Source organism: Ovis canadensis, chromosome X, assembly GCF_042477335.2.
Source record: "Ovis canadensis isolate MfBH-ARS-UI-01 breed Bighorn chromosome X, ARS-UI_OviCan_v2, whole genome shotgun sequence".
In the NCBI taxonomy this organism is placed as follows: Eukaryota; Metazoa; Chordata; class Mammalia; order Artiodactyla; family Bovidae; genus Ovis; species Ovis canadensis.
In genome coordinates this window covers 110,300,253-110,319,549 of record NC_091727.1, presented here as the reverse complement: position 1 = coordinate 110,319,549, position 19,297 = coordinate 110,300,253, and the positions used below count along the sequence as shown (strand labels likewise).

General features: G+C 37.5%; 1 protein-coding gene across 1 annotated transcript in view; it reads left to right on the top strand.

Moving 5' to 3' along the window:
* TENM1 (teneurin transmembrane protein 1) overlaps positions 1-19,297 on the top strand; it is an 899,404-nt gene that overhangs the window by 605,628 nt on the left and 274,479 nt on the right. The window contains exon 10 of the mRNA XM_070290794.1: positions 18,193-18,392. Within this exon, the coding sequence (XP_070146895.1) occupies positions 18,193-18,392 (200 nt within the window). The remainder of the gene's footprint in view (positions 1-18,192; positions 18,393-19,297) is intronic.

Here is a 19,297-nt window from a genome sequence, read left to right as displayed (position 1 = left end):
TTTTTTTTTTTTTTGAGGCAAGTCCATACTATTTTCCACAGTGTGTTCACCAATTTACATTCCCACCAACAGGATACAAGGATCCCTTCACTCCGCATTCATTCTAGCATTGGTTATTTGTAGACTTTTTGATGATAGCCATTCTGATAGTTGTGAGGTGATATCTCATTTTTGTTATGATTTGCATTTCTCTAATAATTAGCAGTGTTGACCATCTTGGCCTGTTAGCCATCTGTATATCTTCTTTGGTAAAACCTCTGTTTAAGTCTTCTGTCCATTTTTTGATTGGGTTGTTAATTTTTTGCTATTGATTTTAAGAGCTCTTTGTATATTTTAGGTATTAACCCCTTGTTGGTCATATTGTTTGCAAATATTTTCTTCCTTTCAGTAGGCAGTTTTTTCATTTAGTTTACTGATTTCCCTCACTATGAAAAAGCTTTTAAATTTGATTAGATCCAATTTGTTTATTTTTGCTTTTATTTCTTTTCCCTTAGGAGACAAATCCCAAAACTATGTTGCTGTGATTTATGTCAAAGAGTGTCCTACCTATGTTTTCTTCTAGGAGTTCTGTGGTTTCAGGTCTTGCATTTCAGGTCTTGTTTATTTTTGTATACAGTGTGAGGAAATGTTTTGACCTCATTGATTTACATGTATCAGTTCAGTTTTCCCAACAGCACTTGTTGAAGAGTCTGTCTTTTCTCCATTGTATAATTTTGCCTGCTTTGTCATATATTAGGTGCATGGTTTAATCTCTGAGTTTTCTATCTTGTTCCATTGATCTATGTGTCTGTTTTAGTGCCAGTACCATGCTTTTTGATTACTGTAGCTTTATATTATAGTATGAACTCTGGGAACATGATACCTCCAACTTTGTTCTTTATTCTCAAGATTGCTTTGGCAATTCAGGGTCTTTTTGTGGTTCCATATGAATTTTAGTGTTATTGTTCTAGGTTCTGTGAAAAAATATCATGGGTATTTTAATAGGAATTGCATTAAATCTGTATATTGCTTTCAATCATATGGCCATTTTAACAATACTAATTCTTCCAATGCAAGAGCATGGGATATCTTTCCATTTCTTTGTATCATCTTCAGTTTCCTTCATCAATGTTTTATAGTTTTCAGAGTATAGGTCTCTCACCTCCTTGATTAAGTTTTTCTTAGATATTTTATTCTTTCTCTTTCTAATAGTTAATTATTAATGTATAGAAAAGCAACCAATTTCTGTACATTAGTTTTGTTTCCCACAACTTTGTGGAGTTCATTTGTTAGTTCTAATAGTTTGAGGATGAAGACTTTAGGGTTTTCTATATGAAGTATCATGTCATCTTCAAAGAGTGACAGTTTTAATTCTTCCTTTCCAATTAGGATACCTTTTATTTCTTTTCATTGTCTGATTGCTGTGGCTTGAAATTCCAATACTATATTAAATAGAAGTGGCCATCCTTGTCTTCTTCCTGAATTTAGAGGAAAAGCTTTCTTTTCAAATACCATTGAGTATGATGTTAGCTGTGTGTTTGTCATAAATTGTCTTTATTATGAGATATGTTCCCTCTACCCACTTTAATGAGAGTTTGCATCACTAATGGATGTTAAATTTTTGTCAAATGCTTTTTCTATGTCTGTTGAGATGGTCATGTAATTTCTATTTCCATTCCTCCTTTTGTTTATGTTGTGTATCACATTGATTGATATGTGAATTCTGAAGCATCCTTGTATCCTTGGAATAATTCCAGCTTGGTCATGGTATCTCATTCTTTCTCTGTATTGTTGGATTCGGTTTGCTAATATTTTGTTGAGGAATCTTGCATGTATATTTCATCAAATACATTGGCCTGTAATTTTCTTTTTTTTAGTTGTACCTTTGTCTGATTTTGGTATCAGGGTAATGGTGGCCTCGAATGAATTTGGGGATGTTCCATCCTCCAACTTTTTAGGATACTTGGAGGATAGGTATTAGTTCTTCTTTATATGTTTTATAGAATTCCGCCATGAAGCTGTCTGGTCCTGGACTTTTGTTTGATGGGAGTTTTGTAATTACACCTTCATTTTTACTACTAGTTGTCACTCTGGTCATATTGTCTGTTTCTTCTTGATTCGGTCTTGGAAGATTGTATCTTTTAAGAAATGTGTCTATTTCTTATAGGTTGTCCAATTTGTTGGCATACAGAAGGGTCCTGTTTATTTTTTTAAATCTAATCAGCCATCCTGTCTTTTGATTGGAGCATTTAGTCCATTGATGTTTAAAGTAATTTTGATAGATATGTACTTACTGCCATTTTATTACTTGTTTTCCATCAATTCTAAATGATAATCTTGCTGGGTAAAGTATACTAGGTTGCAGGTTTTTCCCTTTTAGGACTTTGAATATATTATGCTACTCCATCTGGCCTGCACAGTTTCTATGGAGAGATCCGCTGATAGCATTATGGCGATCCTCTTGTATATGACTCTGTTTTTTCTCTTCTGCTTTAGAATTCTCTCTTTATCTTTAACTTCTACCATTTTACTTATGAAATTTCTTGATATGGGTCTGTTTGGGCTTATCTTGTTTGGAATCGTCTGTGCTTCCTGTACCTGGATATCTCTTTCCTTCTTCAAGTTTGGGACATTTTTAGTCATAGTTTCCTCAAATACATTTTTGATACCCTTCTGTCTATTTTCTGTTTTTTGGAGTCTGAATAGTGCATGTGTTGGAAAGTTTCAGGTTATCTTAGAGATCTCTTAAGTTGTATTCGTTTTTAAAAATCTATTCTTCTTTCTGCTGTTCTGATCCAGTGGTTGGTATTACTCTGTCTTCCAGATCACTGTGTGTTCTCTGTATCACTCAGTCTGCTCTTCATTCCCTCTAGTGGGTCTTTTTGTTTCAGCTTTTGAATTATTCATTTCTTATTGGGCTACTTCCTTGTTAAAGTGTTCATTGTTTAGATCAATTCTTTTCCATAATTTAGTTAACATTTTTATACCAATGTTTTGAATTATTTACCTGATAAATTATTATCTGATAATTTGTTTATTTCTGTTTCAGTATTCATTTGTTCAGGGCTTTTCTCTTGTTCTTTCAATTGTGAGTAGCTCCTCTGCGTTTTAATTTTGCTCAACTTTTTCCATCTGTGTGTGCGTGCTCAGTTGCTTCAGTCATGTTGGACTCTGTGCAACCCTATGTAGCAGTTACCTATTATGGTCTTGAAAGAGTTTTCTTATGTGGGAGCATCTCTATACAGACTGATTGTGCCCAGTGCCTTTGATGGGACAACTGGATTTGATGTGGATGAGGATCAGAATTTTTCCTCAGGGTGTGCTGGCAGTGATTGCCTTGGTAGGGTGTGGGGCTGGAAATGAAAGAGCTAGAGCTGGTCAGGGTATGAGGTGGGGCTTCCTCTCTGCTCAGTGGTTATCAGTGCTCTGTCAGGAGTAGGGTCTGATACCAAGTTGCTGAAGCAGAAGCCCCAAGGGTGGGGCTCAAACTGGCTGTGTTTCCTTTTTTTTTTTTTTTTTTAATGGCTAATGCATTTTCTTTTTTTTTTTTTTTTCCTAATTTTCTTTTGTTTTATTTTACTTTACAATACTGTATTGGTTTTGCATACATCAACATGAATCCACCACGGGTGTACATAAGTTCCCACTCCTGAACCCTCCTCCCACCTCCCTCCCCATACCATCCCTCTGGGTTATCCCAGTGCACCAGCCCCAAGCATCCTGTATCCTGCATCGAACCTAGACTGGCAATTCGTGATTTTCCCTCACCCCGCACTGGGACATTTGCCTCAGAGGAGGAGAGTGGTGCAATCAGTGGGGTCCACGTGCAGACAGAGGTCTCATGCACTGCCTGTAGAGGGGTCTGCAGCTCTACTCAGATGCAGCCTCGAGTGTGAGCCCCCTTCATCACTCACAGTTGATCACTGCACTGCCCCCACCACCCCTGCTCCCTTGTGGAACTGCTCCACAGGTCTGGTAGGACCCGCTTGGACTCTCTGCGTGTATCAAGTAGTCAGTTGTGATAGAGCAGCTGCCCTCAGAGATCTGGGCTGCTTCTGACGTGCTGCCTGAGGAAATGTCAACCACAGCTACCATGATTCCACTGGGGCTCTGCCCCGCTACACTGAGTCAGTTCTGCGTCCCATGACCTAATCTTTTCTCTCAGTCCTTTGTTCCCTAGATCTAGTGCCATGCTGTGGCCTGGAGTGTGCAGGGCCAGAGCGTTCGCTCAGCTCAGGCTGTGGTACATGGCTAGGTGGTCTCAGGAAACCCAGCATCTGCTAGAGCAGATGTCTTTCTGCCCCGCCTAAGGGCAAGTCAGTGAGTCCAGTCTTCTCACAAGCAGAGTCCAGGCTTCACCAGACTTTCTATCTGATTCAGCGGTCCTCCAGACAGCTAAATGGGGCTTGTCTTCTTCACACAGTACTCACAGACTGGGCTGTCCAGGCCGTGGCTCATGCTGCTCCCTCCCCAGGGCCGGTATCTGCCCATGTGGTCTTCCTTTTCCTCCAAGCCCACTCCCAGGAACACAGGTCCCAAACAGAGACTTTTCTCTCTGTCCTACCCATTATGTGGGTACCTTTCTTACAGCCTTGGTCATACAGGAGTCCTTCTACCAGTTTACATTTAGTTTTCAGTGAGGATTATTCCACATGTAGATGTACTTTTTTTTTTTAATTTTATTTTTTATTTATTTATTTTTTTTTACTTTACAATATTGTATTGGTTTTGCCATACATCAGCATGAATCCGCCATGGGTGTACACATGTTAAAATAATTATTTATTTATTTTGGCTGTGCCAGTTCTTAGTTGCAGCACAGGGAATCTTCAGTCTTCGTTACAACGTATGGGATCTTTAGTTGTGGCATGCGAACCTTAGTTGCAGCATGTGGGACCTAGTTCACTGACCAGGAATCAAACCCAGATGCTGTGCATTGGGAGTGTGGAGTCTTAGCCATGGGAACACCAGGAAAGTCTTGTACATGTATTTTTGATATGTTCCTAGAGGGATGTGACTGCCACATCCTCTTACTCTGCTGTCTGGATCTCCTTCCTGTCCCTAAGAGTACTTTGCAAATCTTTTATTTCACACCAAAGTTCTAGGTTCTCCAGACAGTCCCTCCTCCTCAAAGCAGTACACATGCAGTTGCATTCAAACAAGTACCCTTGGGAATTGAAAGTTAAACAGCAACAAAATGCACCTTTCTGACCTCCTTTCCTTGTAGACTTAGCTGAAGAGGGGTGTGTGTGTGTGTGTGGTTTTTGTTTTTTGGCTTTGTTTTGTTTTCTTTTGACCTGCAGAATAGTTATATTTGGCGGCCATTTATGCAATAACAATCTGGAACCTATACAACAGGTTGAATTCTAAATTTACTTATAGTTTCACTATATTTATTTCATAGACCTAGTCAGTAAAGATTCATTTGTACCAAAGTAAAAAACTATTCCAACTCCGTCCAGGTAATCATTGTGCATTCAGATGGAACATAATCCTGCATTATAATTCTGTGGTTCTTCAATATTCTTTCATAGGACATGTGGATATTAAAATGTACTCAGCTGCCCTTTGAGTCAACCATAGTTTCGGTATCTTTTACTTAAAGGATATGAAAGCCTAGGACATTGTTGTAGAATTGGGAATAATTCATATAAGCACAACAAACCACATGAATAAAATAATAGTCATGTACTAACAAAGACAATAATGTTGGGACCATAACATTATTATTTTTAAAGATTGATGGCAAATTACAGTAAATGTTTCCTATAAAGCCATATAGATGTTTCTCTAACACAGGGTTTCAGGGGGCTCAGCTAGAGTGCTGCAGCTTGTTTTCAACTACATTAAATCACTTTATCAATATACTTCAGTTTTAACAAAAGCTTTTCTAAAGCTTACTGGAGACCTGACTTCTCAAATAGATTTATGGAAAGAGTTGACTATACTCACAGGTAAACTTATTTACAGTATAAAAAATTCATGCTAAATGTTCTTGGCCATATATGTTTTATGTTTTACTCTTGTTTCATTTTCATCCTCTTCCTTGTTTTAATCATCTTCCTTTTTAAAAAGCATACCTGTGATGCCATGTAAAATGTGTCTGCCTTTTGGTCCCTCTGGCCCAGTAGGCTACATCTGACAGAGGCACCAAGTAGTTTGCTATAGAATGACATATTTATCCTCCTGAACTAGTCCTTGAAAGGCTAGAGAATCTTCCCATAATGTGCTAATAATATCTTATATTTTTTAAGAAGAAATAATCCATTGTAGAAATTTATCAGCCACATGTATATCTAATCCTAAGGAGTGCCCAGTTATATCTTTCAGCTTGTATTATTTTTGGAAAAAGTTCAAACATTTACTAGCTTTTTCATGAAGTCAAAGGTAACTTTAGTGTGTAAAATTTCCTTTTGAAAATAAAGTGCTAGAGTTCCAGGATCTAATGCACAAGTTTGCTTGTTTTCCTGTGCATATCTTTGGCAGTCCTATAGATAATATTCACCAATCTTTTCTTAGTCTTCGCTTTTCTAATGCTAAGAGCCTTTGGTTTTACTTTTTACTCTACTTGTAGCTCCTATCCTCCCTTAGTCATTTTAGTTGCCTTTTCATATTTCCATTTTATATTCTACCAAAGGTGTCTTCACCAGAACTGTACACAGATACCATCTTGCCATTGCCAGGGGTTCAGTGAGAGGGAAGAATATATGTGAAAAGTTGAATTGTACAAGATTCTTAACCACCTCAAACCCTCCATTCAAATAATATCAAGGTGGGGAAATGAAATCTTAGTATTTGGGAACATAGAATAGAAGCTCATGATTTTTAATGCTGTTTTGAGTCAAGGTACTGTTTTAACTGTGATTTAAGTACTGTGGAAAGTTAACAAATGAAGCAGAAGACATAGCTTTTGCCCTTGAAAAAGTTCCTATTAAATAGGAGAGCTGTGAGAAACACGCATATATACACAGGGTAAAATAACATGCAACCAACTGTTGTACAGAAAAAGAAATAAAATGGTTAGGTGACTAAGAAGCCTAAAAGAAAGAAGATGGAAAGATGATTGTTATTGTAGAAGTAACTGGAGCTGAGCCTTGAGAAACGAGAAAAATCAATCCTAGATGACCTTAAAGAGTGCCTGTTTAGGAGACTGGAATAATAGAGCGATAAGGGGGAAATGCAGATGGTAATAGCCTATGTGCTAAATGGATAATGAAGCAATAGAGGCAGCAGATGGAGACAGTTTGGCAAGGAAAAGAAGGAGATAAATAGTTTGATAACTAGATAAAGGGGCAGTTGGGTCATTTTATTCCTTTCTTTTTATTAAAGAGAGATGTGTGGTTGTTGGAATAAGACACCAATAGAGAAGGAGACATTGAGGACGCTAGGAAGAAAGGAGATGCTAAAGGGACCAAAGTCTCTTGGGAGAAGAGAAGGGGAGGGAGATGCCTCAGAGATAAACTGACACCAATTGTATTGCACACTGAGTACGAGAGAGACATATTGATACTATGGAAATAAGAGATAGGGGTTCAAAAAGGGAGCACAATATGTTCAATAAATGTTATCATCTATTATGATTATTGTTATTACTATTATTATGCTCTGTAATATATTTTATTTGTGAAGAAAAGTTTTAATTTGATATATATTTTCTGGATTCCTAAAATGTATCAAAATATGCAGCAATATGACAACCCATGAGAACTAGTGCCTAAGCTGGCCACTTCTCTTTCCCAAGACCAGGCACAAGATATATGTGTTCAGGTATATGTGCTCAGACTCTTTGCAACCCCATGGACTGTAGCCCACCAGGGTCCTCTGTCCATGGGATTATCCAGGCAAGAATACTAGAGGGGGTTGCTATGCTCTCCTCCAGGGGATCTTCCCAACCCAGGGATCGAACTCAGGTTTCCCATATTGCAGGTGGATTCTTTACCAGCTGAGCCACAAGGGAAGCCCAGAAAAGGGGAAGCTAGAGAAAATGAGCTATGACCTGCCCTGCTGCCACCTTTCCAAAGTCCAGAAGGATGTGATCAGAGTAACCTACATGTAACAAATATATAACATTGTATAAAATTTATAAAATAGGCATCCCAGCTGTGAACTACCAATTACGTGTCCTAAAAGTTCTGGCCAGGAGACAGTTCAGCCTCTAGATAGCACGTGACCTTCTAATACCACTTGGAAACACATCAAAACTCTTATGACACCATATGGTGGTTTGTGTGAATGTGTTGTGTAGGTTATGCATGGCAATTTATACCTTCCAACCATATTTTTTGTAACAGCTTTGTTGAGATTTACAGTTGCATGATTAGAACTTTTAAAAAGTGACAGGAATATGTACATCCATATACAGTTGTCTCTTGGTATCCATGGGGATTGGTTCTAGGACCCTCACAGATACCAAAATCTATGGATGCTCAGTTCAGTTCAGTTCAGTTCAGTCACTCAGTCATGTCCGACTCTTTGCAACCCCATGAATCGCAGCACGCCAGGCCTCCCTGTCCATCACCAACTCCCGGAGTTCACTCAGACTCAACGTCCATCGAGTTTGTGATGCCATCCAGCCATCTCATCCTCTGTCGTCCCCTTCTCCTCCTGCCCCCAATCCCTCCCAGCATCAGAGTCTTTTCCAATGAGTCAACTCTTTGCATGGGGTGGCCAAAGTACTGGAGTTTCAGCTTTAGCATCATTCTTTCCAAAGAAATCCCAGGGCTGATCTCCTTCAGAATGGACTGGTTGGATCTCCTTGCAGTCCAAGGGACTCTCAAGAGTCTTCTCCAACACCACAGTTCAAAAGCCCTCATAAAAAATGGTGTAGAATTTGTATATGCAGTCCTCCCATATACCTTAAATCACCTCTATATAACTTATAATACCTGATACAATGTAAATGCTGTGTAAATAGTTGTAAACTTGTGTGCAGCAAATTCAATTTTTGCTTTGTCGAACTTTCTGGGATTTTTTTTTTCTGAATATTTTTGATCTATGGAAACCATGGGTATGGAGGGCCAACTGTTATTTACATACTATGTAATTCACTGATTTAATGTCTACAGCTCAGTGATTCTTAGTATATTTAGAGTTGAGTAGCCATCACTACAATTTAATTCTAGAATATTTTCATCATGCCAAAAATATACTTCATAGGTACTGGCAGCCACTTCCTATTCCCCCAGCCCCTGGCTACCACTAATGTACTTTCTGTCCCTATAGATTTGCCTGTTTGTACATTTCACATAAACGCAGTCAAAATGTGTAGACTTTTCTTTCTGGCTTCTTTCACTTAACATAAGGTTTTCAAGGTTGTCCATGTTGTAGCATATACCAATACTTAGCTCCTTTTCATGGCTGAATAATATTTCCTTGTATGAATATAACATATTTGTTTATCCATTCATTAGTTGATGAATCTTTATGGATTTTCACCTTTTTTGGATGTTATGAATCATACTGATATATGTTCAAAAATAGATCATAGAGTCTAAATCCAATTCAAAATTCATCCTTTAATTAATGGTACAATTTTAATAATGCCATTTTATTGCTGTCTGAGAAGATGTATGTAATAGTCAATAAGCTACTGTCCTGGAATCTGAAGTCTGTCAGTGTATGGGCATAACTGTTAACACTTATACTGTAGTGTATTTCTCAAGTGTAAGAGTAGGCTTCCCCAGTGGCTCAGTGGTAAAGAATCTACCTGCCAAGGCAAGAGACACAGAGAGGAGTCAATCCCTGGGTCAGGAAGATCCCCTGGAGGAAGAAATGGCAACACACTCCAGTATTCTTTCCTTGAAAATCCCATGGACAGAGGAGCTGGGTGGGCTACAGTCCATGAGATTGCAAAGAGTTTGACACAACTGAGCTACTGAACCTTCATTCAAGATTAGTTAATGGACTTTGCTACACAATCAGCTATGTATTATCAGTGTCAATAAAACAGAGATATTTCATTTTTGAGCATATTTTATTCACAGTTAATTCCCAAAGATCTATGTGTGTAGATGACTTCAATTCTTCCTCCCACCAAACCTTGTACTGAAATGTCAAAGTAAATGATCAACAGTACTAAATAAATTATCAAGATTACTATTTTATTTTATTAATTTATTAAAGTAGCAATTACCAAGCACCTCCTACATCCAAAGTTCATTCTTCCTTTTCTTTCTCTTGCCTACTACTGGGTCTAACAATATGAAAGGCATGTGTAATACACTATCTGGAAAGTGAGTGTTGAATACATCTTTTTCTTGAATGGTTCACATAAGGAAAATTATACAAAGCCACATAGATGGACAGGATAGGTTTTTTACTGTCTCCTTTTCATCTCTGAACACCTTTTGATCACTGGGAATAAAACTATTTTGCTCCAAGCACAAATATTCTAAATTTCACAATGATTTGTTACTATGAAACACTTATTATATTTGAAAGAACACAGAAAAGATGGTACTTAAATCATGAGACACACACTAGGACTAATTCAGGTGAAAGACCATACCAAAGCCATTTGACTGTGTCTTTTAATGGTTTGGAACATGCTATAGGATGAAATGAAGGGGAACCAGGACCTTAAGGCTTATTTCTTTTTTATATCATTGGACAACATCCCCTTCCATTAAAGTGGTACTTTCTTAGCTTAGATACTTTTTATGGAATTTGCAAATGTCTTTAAAAGACTGTAAGATTGTTGTTATGGGCACAACCATAGCCTTTACCTAGTGATTTTTACACAAGGACCTGGTAGTGGAATCTTGTAAATAACCATGCATCAATCTCTTCTAGGAATGTCCCATTGAGTTTTGCACAGAATCATTGAATGCAGTCTAGTTATATTAAAAAAATAAACACACTTATATGTCTAGAATATAGCTTTTTCAGTTCAGTTCAGTCTCAGTCATGTCTGACTCTTTGCAACCCCATGGCCTGCAGCATGCTAGGCTTCCCTGTCCATCACCGACTCCCAGAGCTTACTCAAACTCATGTCCATCAAGTCGGTGATACCATCCAACCATCTCATCCTCTGTCGTCCCCTTCTCCTCCTGCTTTCATCTTTCTCAGCCTCAGGGTCTTTTCCAATGAGTCAGTTCTTCGCATCAGGTGGCCAAAGTGTTGGAGCTTCAGCATCACTCCTTCCGATGAATATACAGGACTCATTTCGTTTAGGATTGCCTGGTTTGATCACCTTCCTGTCCAAGGGACTCTCAAGAGTCTTTCCAACACTGCAGTTCAAAAGCATAGATTCTTCAGTACTCAGCTTTCTTTATGGTCCAACTCTCACATCTATATATGACTACTGGAAAAACCATAGCTTTGACTAGGTGGACCTTTGCTGGCAAAGTAATATCTCTGCTTTTTAATATGCTGTCTAGGTTTGTCATAGTTTTTCTTGCAAGAAACAACCTATCTTATAAGAACAACACTATTATAATCACATTATTAGTATTCAGGTATGTGTCTCAATGAAACTTTGGTTTAGTCAATAGAACCACTACACCTGATGTCTGTCACCAGTTCCTCCATCTATTTAATCTTACAGGTAGATTGACCTTTTCCTTTGCATCACCAGTTTGCCACCCTTCAACCTGGCCTGTCTGCCATTGTATTTTTCCTACTCAGCAGTTGATGCCTGTGTTGCAACCTATAAAGAGAGTGTTTAGCTCAAACTAAATTGGTGGATATTGGTGAGACTGTGATAACTACAGTACTTCACAGTTTGATATAATCCGTGGCTCTCTGCCCTTCTTGAATTTGTGCAGGAGGCATTTGTTATTAGAGAATATGTTCTTCTAGAGCCTTCTGATATACTTCAGTAAAATAACTGATTAAATGGCAATTAAAACATGAATATTACAAAATCTGTACCCTAGTGCTATATTTTAACTCTGGCACTGACGATTTGCAAATGAAGAATCAGAGTCAACGTAAAGTTTGTCCAAAAGTATTCCACTTACCTATATTGATACAGAATTTCATCATGAAATCACACTACATATTGTTTTTTTGCATGTAATTTCCTTCTCTTTGGTTTTCCCCTTTGAACTACATTAAGAAAAACTAATGAAATAATAAATTAACCAATAATCATTATAGTTTTGAGAGAAGTGAAAATGGAGCAGTCTATTTAGTGAAGTAAATTGCTAACAGGGAGATAACTTTCCTTTCTGATGCGCTAAGCTCTAAAAGGTTAGGGGCTGAGAAATTTTGTATCTGCAAGCTGTGAGAATTTTTCTAATACCAAATCTGCAAAAAAACTTGCTTTGCTATTTTTATTTAGATTATAGTCCACATGTTCATTCATGTTACCCTGTCTCTCTAACTACCTTGTCTTAACTTTGATACCAGTTCTCAAAGGGTAAGACCATCTTCTTTTAAAATCATTTTATAGATGACATGTATATATGCTTTGTATACTTAGTAATTCTAAAAACCAGGAAACTCCAACAACACAACTTCACAAGTTTCTTTTGATTTATTGAATAACATTAAAGTGGCCTTATACAATATATGATGCTATAAAATGCAGAAGAGAGAGATACTGTAGCATTTGGTAAGGCTCATATATAAAGGTTAATGTCAAAAAAAAGGTTAATGTCCATCAGCCAGTTTTGTCCTGAGTTTTTAAAAATGACAACATCTGCATTCATTGGAGACCATTTTCAGCACCTTTAAAATACTATTTGCTGAACCTAAAACATTTTAAATTGTCTTATATTTATAATATTGTTTGCATGGCCAAATGATGCATTTTAACCAGTGATAAAAGCCCCTAATGAGGCTAGCAGTTGGATAAACTGAACATTAAGTTGAGAATAGAAGTGTCCACATAAATATAGTCTGTTAAGTACTGCTCATTGAAGAGATCTGTCTGCTCCAGGACCTTGAGAGTTAAATGTATAATCAACCTTTATGGACCAAACTTCTGTCTCACGTGGAAAAAATAACTTCCACTGAAAAATAAGGTCCTCAGTTGGTCACTTATGATCTCAAAGGGCGTATTTTATTATAAATGTCAATTTCACAAAATTATGTGTCCTGTAATACATAATTATGTTCCAAATTGCATTTGAAATCTATTATTAACAGTTAACAGTGAACATTCTTAAAATAGTTATTACTCTTGGCCTTAACAGAAAAAGCAATAATGGAGGTATTTTAGGGAGTTAAAAGCTGCAAGGCATTGGCCTCTGAATAAAGCCACTGCAGGTGTGTTTCTTAATGGGCTGTTAATTTTATAGCTGGTGAACACAAAGGACAGAGACCATGTGTGTTTTTAAACTGTGTTTGGTGTGGAAAAGGAGTTGATGGATGAAAAATATAAAGGCAGTGTGAAATAAGGCCAAATTGAGCTTGCCCTCCTGAGATGTAATCCTCCTTGCTCAAAACCAAGGCCAACTCAATTCTTGCCACTGTGCTCTGTTCCCACCACCACATAGCAAAGAATCCCAGAGAAACTTATATTAAGCCAGCACATCAGAAATAATTAGAAAATATGACAACAAACAATAAAGACCTGATACACTAACATTCTCTCACACTAACCAGCTCTTTATAGGTTTCCTGTTTTTGCTACTAAGTCACTCAAACTTATGAGTTTTGACTCCCTCCTCCTGCATCCCTCACCCCTAGGTTCCCAGGGTTCTTAGAACCTTGCATCTCAGTGTGTGCGCTGAAGACCAAGAAACATGAGTGTTACTTGGGAACTCACAAGATCTAAGTTCTCCAACCAGGGATTGAACCTGGGCCACCGCAGTGAAAGCATCTTTTCTTCCTGGGGAAATAATTTGTTTTATTGTTATCAGTTTAGTTCAAGTTCAGTTCAATCGCTCAGTCGTGTCTGACTCTTTGTGACCCCACGGACTGCAGCATGCCAGGCCTCCCTGTCCATCACCAACTCCCGAAGTCTACCCAAACTCAGGACTGAAGTGACTTAGCAGCAGCAGCAGCAGCAGCAGCAGGTCCATTGAGTCGGTGATGCCATCTAACCATCTCATCCTCTGTCGTCCCCTTCTTCTCCTGACTTCAATCTTTCCCAGCATCAGGGTCTTTTCCATTGAGTCAGCTCTTCGCATCAGGTGGTCAAAGTATTGGAGTTTCAGCTTCAACGTCAGTCATTTGAATGAATATTCAGGACAGATTTCCTCTAGGATGGACTGGTTTGATCTCCTTGCTGTCCAAGGGACTCTCAAGAGTCTTGTCCAACACCACAGTTCAAAAGCATCAATTCTTCGGCACTCAGCTTTCTTTATAGTCCAACTCTCACATCCATACATGACTACTGGAAAAACCTTTGACTAGCTTTGACTAGACAGACCTTTGTTGGCAAAGTAATATCTCTGCTTTTTAATATGCTGTCTAGGTTGGTCATAACTTTTCTTCCAAGGAGCAAGCATCTTTCAATTTCATGGCTGCAGTCACCATCTGCAGTGATTTTGGAGCCCAAAAAATAAAGTATGTCACTGTTTCCACTGTTTCCCCATCTATTTCCCATGAAGTGATGGGACCGGATGCCATGATCTTAGTTTTCTGACTGTTGAGCTTTAAGCCAACTTTTTCACTCCTCTTTCACTTTCGTCAAGAGGCTCTTTAGTTCTTCTTCACTTTCTGCCATAAGGGTGGTGTCATCTGCATATCTGAGGCTAATATTTTTCTCTGCAATCTTGATCCAAGCTTGTGCTTCATGCAGACTGGCATTTTGCATGATGTACTCTGCATAGAAGTTAAATAAGCAGGGTGACAATATATAGCCTTGACGTACTCCTTTCCCAATTTGGAACCAGTCCATTGTTCCATGTACGTTTCTAACCGGTGCTTCTCAACCTGCATACAGATTTCTCAAGAGGCAGATAAGGTGGTCTGGTATTCCCATCTCTTTCAAAGGCTTTGGCATAGTCAATAAAGCAGAAGTAGATATTTTCCTGGAACTCTCTTGTTTTTTCGATATTCCAACGCATGTTGGTTATTTGATCTCTGGATCCTTTGCCTTTTCTAAATCCAGCTTGAACATCTGGAGGTCCACGGTTCACGTACTGTTGAAGCTTGGCTTGGAGAATTTTGAGCATTACTTTGCTGGCATGTGAGATGGGTGCAATTGTGTGATAGTTTGAGCACTCTTTGGCATTGTTATAAATAATAAATTATTATTATAGTAATTATTATATAATAATTTGTTTATATAATATATTATAATTTGTATGTATAATAATATATAGTAAGTTGCTTTATTGTTATAATTATTATAAATAATAATATCTTTATAGTTTAGATTTTTTATAAGAAATATATAATTAGATTTTTCTTCTTCATTCAGATTGGTGGTTCTTACTGTTTAACACAGATGTCTGGTTCATGACTCCTTATTTTTAATGATAGATATAGATATATGGGAGAAGGAAATGGCAACCCACTCCAGTTTTCTTGCCTGGAGAATCCCATGGACAGAGGAGCCTGGCGAGCTACAGTCCATGGGGTTGCAAAGAGTCGGACATGACTGAGAGCAACTAATACAGACACACACACACACACACACACACAGATATATGGGGCTTCCCTGGTGGCTCAGATGGTAAAGATATAGATATATGAAATTTATCTTCCATCTTCCTCATGCTTTCTAATTGATGCATCTAGTCTGTCTTCCCTTTCTTGTCTTCATTTAGAATAAGTTATTTTTATCTCAGTACTATTTTCTCTATGCTAGTTCAAAAATAAATTTTTATCTTTTAGTATTTATGCTTAAAATTACAATAAGATTTTTGAATTTATAGTAATCTGAAGTTAATTGATATTTGTACCATTCCTTAGGATAATCCAGCTTTACACTTCCCAGATAATATGTGATTTTTTTAACCTAATTGTGGCATAATTGACAAATATGGTCATATATATTTAAAGTATACATCATGATACTTGATATACATATATATTGGAAAATGGTTACCAAGATCAAGATAATGAAAACATTTATTACCTCACATCATTAACACATGTCAGCTCGTGTGTGTGTGTGTGTGTATGTGTGTGTGTGTGTGTGGTTGAAAATACTTAGTATTTACTCATAGCAATTTTCAAGTATATATTACCATATCATTAACTATATTCACTATGCTGTATATTAGAGCCTCAAAACTTTTTATAAGTGAAAATTTGTTTCCTTTGACCTATATCACCCCATTCCCCCCTCCCTCCAGCCCTGGCAACCAGCATTCTATTCTTGTTTGTATGAAATCAACTTTTGTCTGTCTGCCTTATTTCACTAAGCACAATGCCCTTCAGATTCATCTTCTTTATCCATTTATCCGCTGAAGGACATTCAGGTTGTTTCCATATCTTGGCTGTTGTGAATAATGCTGCAATGAATGTGGGATCCTGATTTCAATTTCTTTGGATATATACCCAGGAGTAGCAATGCTGTATCATATGGTAGTTCTATTTTTGGCTTCCTTTGTGGCTCAGCTGGTAAAGAATCCGCCTGCAATAAGGGAGACCTGGGTTCGAAATCTGGGTTGGGAAGATCCCTGGAGAAGGAAAAGGCTACCTATTCTGCCCTGGAGAATTCCATGGACTGTATAGTCCATGCGGTCGCAAAGAGTTGGACATGACTAAGCAATTTTCACTTTCACTTTCATTTTGCATTCCCACCAACAGTGCACAAGGGTTTTCTTTTCTCCACATCCTCACCAACATTTATCTCTTGTCTTTTTTATAATATCCAGCCTAACAGGAGTAAGGTGATATCTCATTGTGATTTTGATTTGCATTTCCCCAGTGATTAGTGATGTTAAACATCTTTCATATACCTATTGGTCATTAATATATCTTCTTTGGAAAATATATAACTCAAGTCCTTTGTCCATTTTTAAAAATTGGATTATTTGCATTTTTGTTATTGAGTTGTACTAGTTCTTTATATATTTTGGATACTAATGCCTTATCAGATACACTTCGCCTTCCATCCTTTCCCTCTAACCCTACTTCCAGCTGCTTCTACCTACACCTTAGCTTTATAGAGTCTCTCTTTGTTTAGGTTCAAGCTGTTCCTTTCACATGGGAAATTCTTCCCCACACCCAGAGGGATGTTATGGGGAGGGAGGTGGGAGGGGGGGTTCATGTTTGGGATCGCATGTAAAAAAAAATAAAAAATTAAAAAATAAAATAAATAAATAAATAAATTTAAAAAAAATTCTTCAACTCTGTTGAAATCCTTTCCATCCTTTAAGGCTCATCTTGAGTGCCACTTCCCATAAATATGCTTTTCTGATTCACTCATTTGTTTATTCATTGAATAAATATGTACTGATCACAGAACTACATTCTTCTGGTTCTTGGAGATAAAGCAATAAACAGAACAGCCACAGCCTCATGGACTTTATATTCTATCAGGTGAAAACAGGTGATAAACAAGAAATAAGTAAAACATATGTTATATTAAGTGGTGATAAGTGCTAAGAAGAAAATAGAAGAATATAAAGGGGGTTCAGACAGCCAGGAATGATGAGTATCCTCTGATCAAATACCTTTCCTTATTTTGTATACCCAATGCAAGTATTTTCCTTTACAATGTGGCTATTTGCATATTTGCCCTATTTTTCTATCATATATTCAAAGTTCCTTGAGAGCAAGAACTTTATTTCACTCATCTTTGTATCTCCTTTACCATCTGAGCCACCAAGGAAGCCCATCATAAAGGAGATATCTCCTGGGGTTTCCCTGGTACCTCAGCTGGTAAAGAATCCACCTGCAATGCAGGAGACCCCAGTTCAATTTCAGGGTTGGGAAGATCCCCTGGAGAAGGGAACAGCTACCCACTACAGTACTCTGGGCTGCAGAATTCTATGGACTGTATAGTCAATGGGGTCACAAAGAGTCGGACATGACTACCTTTCACTTATAGCTGTATCTCCTATACAGCTGTATGTATCTCCTACAGCTACCAAGACAAAGTTCAGTAAATAATGGTTAAAATGACTCAAATGATGGAAATAAGTGAAATAGTACTTAAGAGGAAGGAGAGACTGATACAGTGGTTGGTTGGGAAAGACTCCTTGGAAATCGTTAATTTGGATAAGGTTTTACAAGATGGGTAGGGTGAAAAAGAAGGAAGAGCTGAGTAAGTCTGATTTGATATATATGTTCTTGAAAATCTAAAAATCATTGTTTTATCAACTGACTAATATTATGAATAATTTTCTTTATTTTTAAAACCAGTGTTTCAGAAGGGACGGGCAATAGACACTGGAGAAGTTGACATTGGTGCACAGGTCATGCAGACCATTCCACCTGGCTTATTCTGGCGTTTTCAGATTACTATCCACCATCCTATATATCTGAAATTCAATATTTCTTTAGCCAAGGACTCACTGCTGGGAATTTATGGCAGAAGAAACATTCCACCTACACACACTCAGGTATTTGATATTGTAGATATTTCTTGACCCTTTCAGAGAGTGGCAGGATGAATAGTTCAGGGTTTGTGACTTGCAAAGTATGTGGGAGTCAAAGGTGATGGCAGACAATTCTGTAATGAGCAAATATCCAGAATAATCACAGTCAAGCAAATGAAAAATAAAAAAGATGCTATTGAGCAATAACAACTAGAATTTAGCAAAACAGATTCAAAAAAGGAAGTTTAAGAAAATATTCTTGCAACGGAAGTTCTGCTTCCTGGAACAGGATGGTCATGAGCCTTCCCAGCCCCCTCCTCTTTTTTAGTCTTGGTGCCCACCCCTCCACTGGTTCCATACATTCCTGACCTGTTGTCTCAATAAAGGAATACAAATCAAGAGGGAAATGAGTCAAAAAGGCACGTTTTGTCTTGTAGGTAAAACATGTTCCTTATTATTGTTATGAAAAACTTAAATAGGTAAAACCTCTATGGTTTACAAGACCCTTCTAGAAACCTTTGGCACTTCATTTCCCTTAATTTCTTTCCCTTATCTCTTCCTACACGAACCCATTTGAGGCCCTGCTCCATCTAAGTAGCATAAGGAATGGTAACCATCCTGGGCTTGGGATACATGTGCCATGTTCTTGTCTGATTAGGGATAAAAGAAAAGAGGACAAGGTCTTTGAATATTTCATTGTGTTATCAAAAAAGTAGTACATTATGGTGAATGTTTTGACTATTCATTTATTAGTTTTCAAACCAAAAAAAACTTTTTAATTTGTAATGACGATCATGGTAACATTTCAAGGGAAATGTCTATTTTCAAGTATTTTCTATCAGATACTTTTTGTAAAATATCAAGATTCTCCTGCATAATACCAAATAATTCTTCTATATCTTGCTTTATTATTTTTAAACAATCATTTT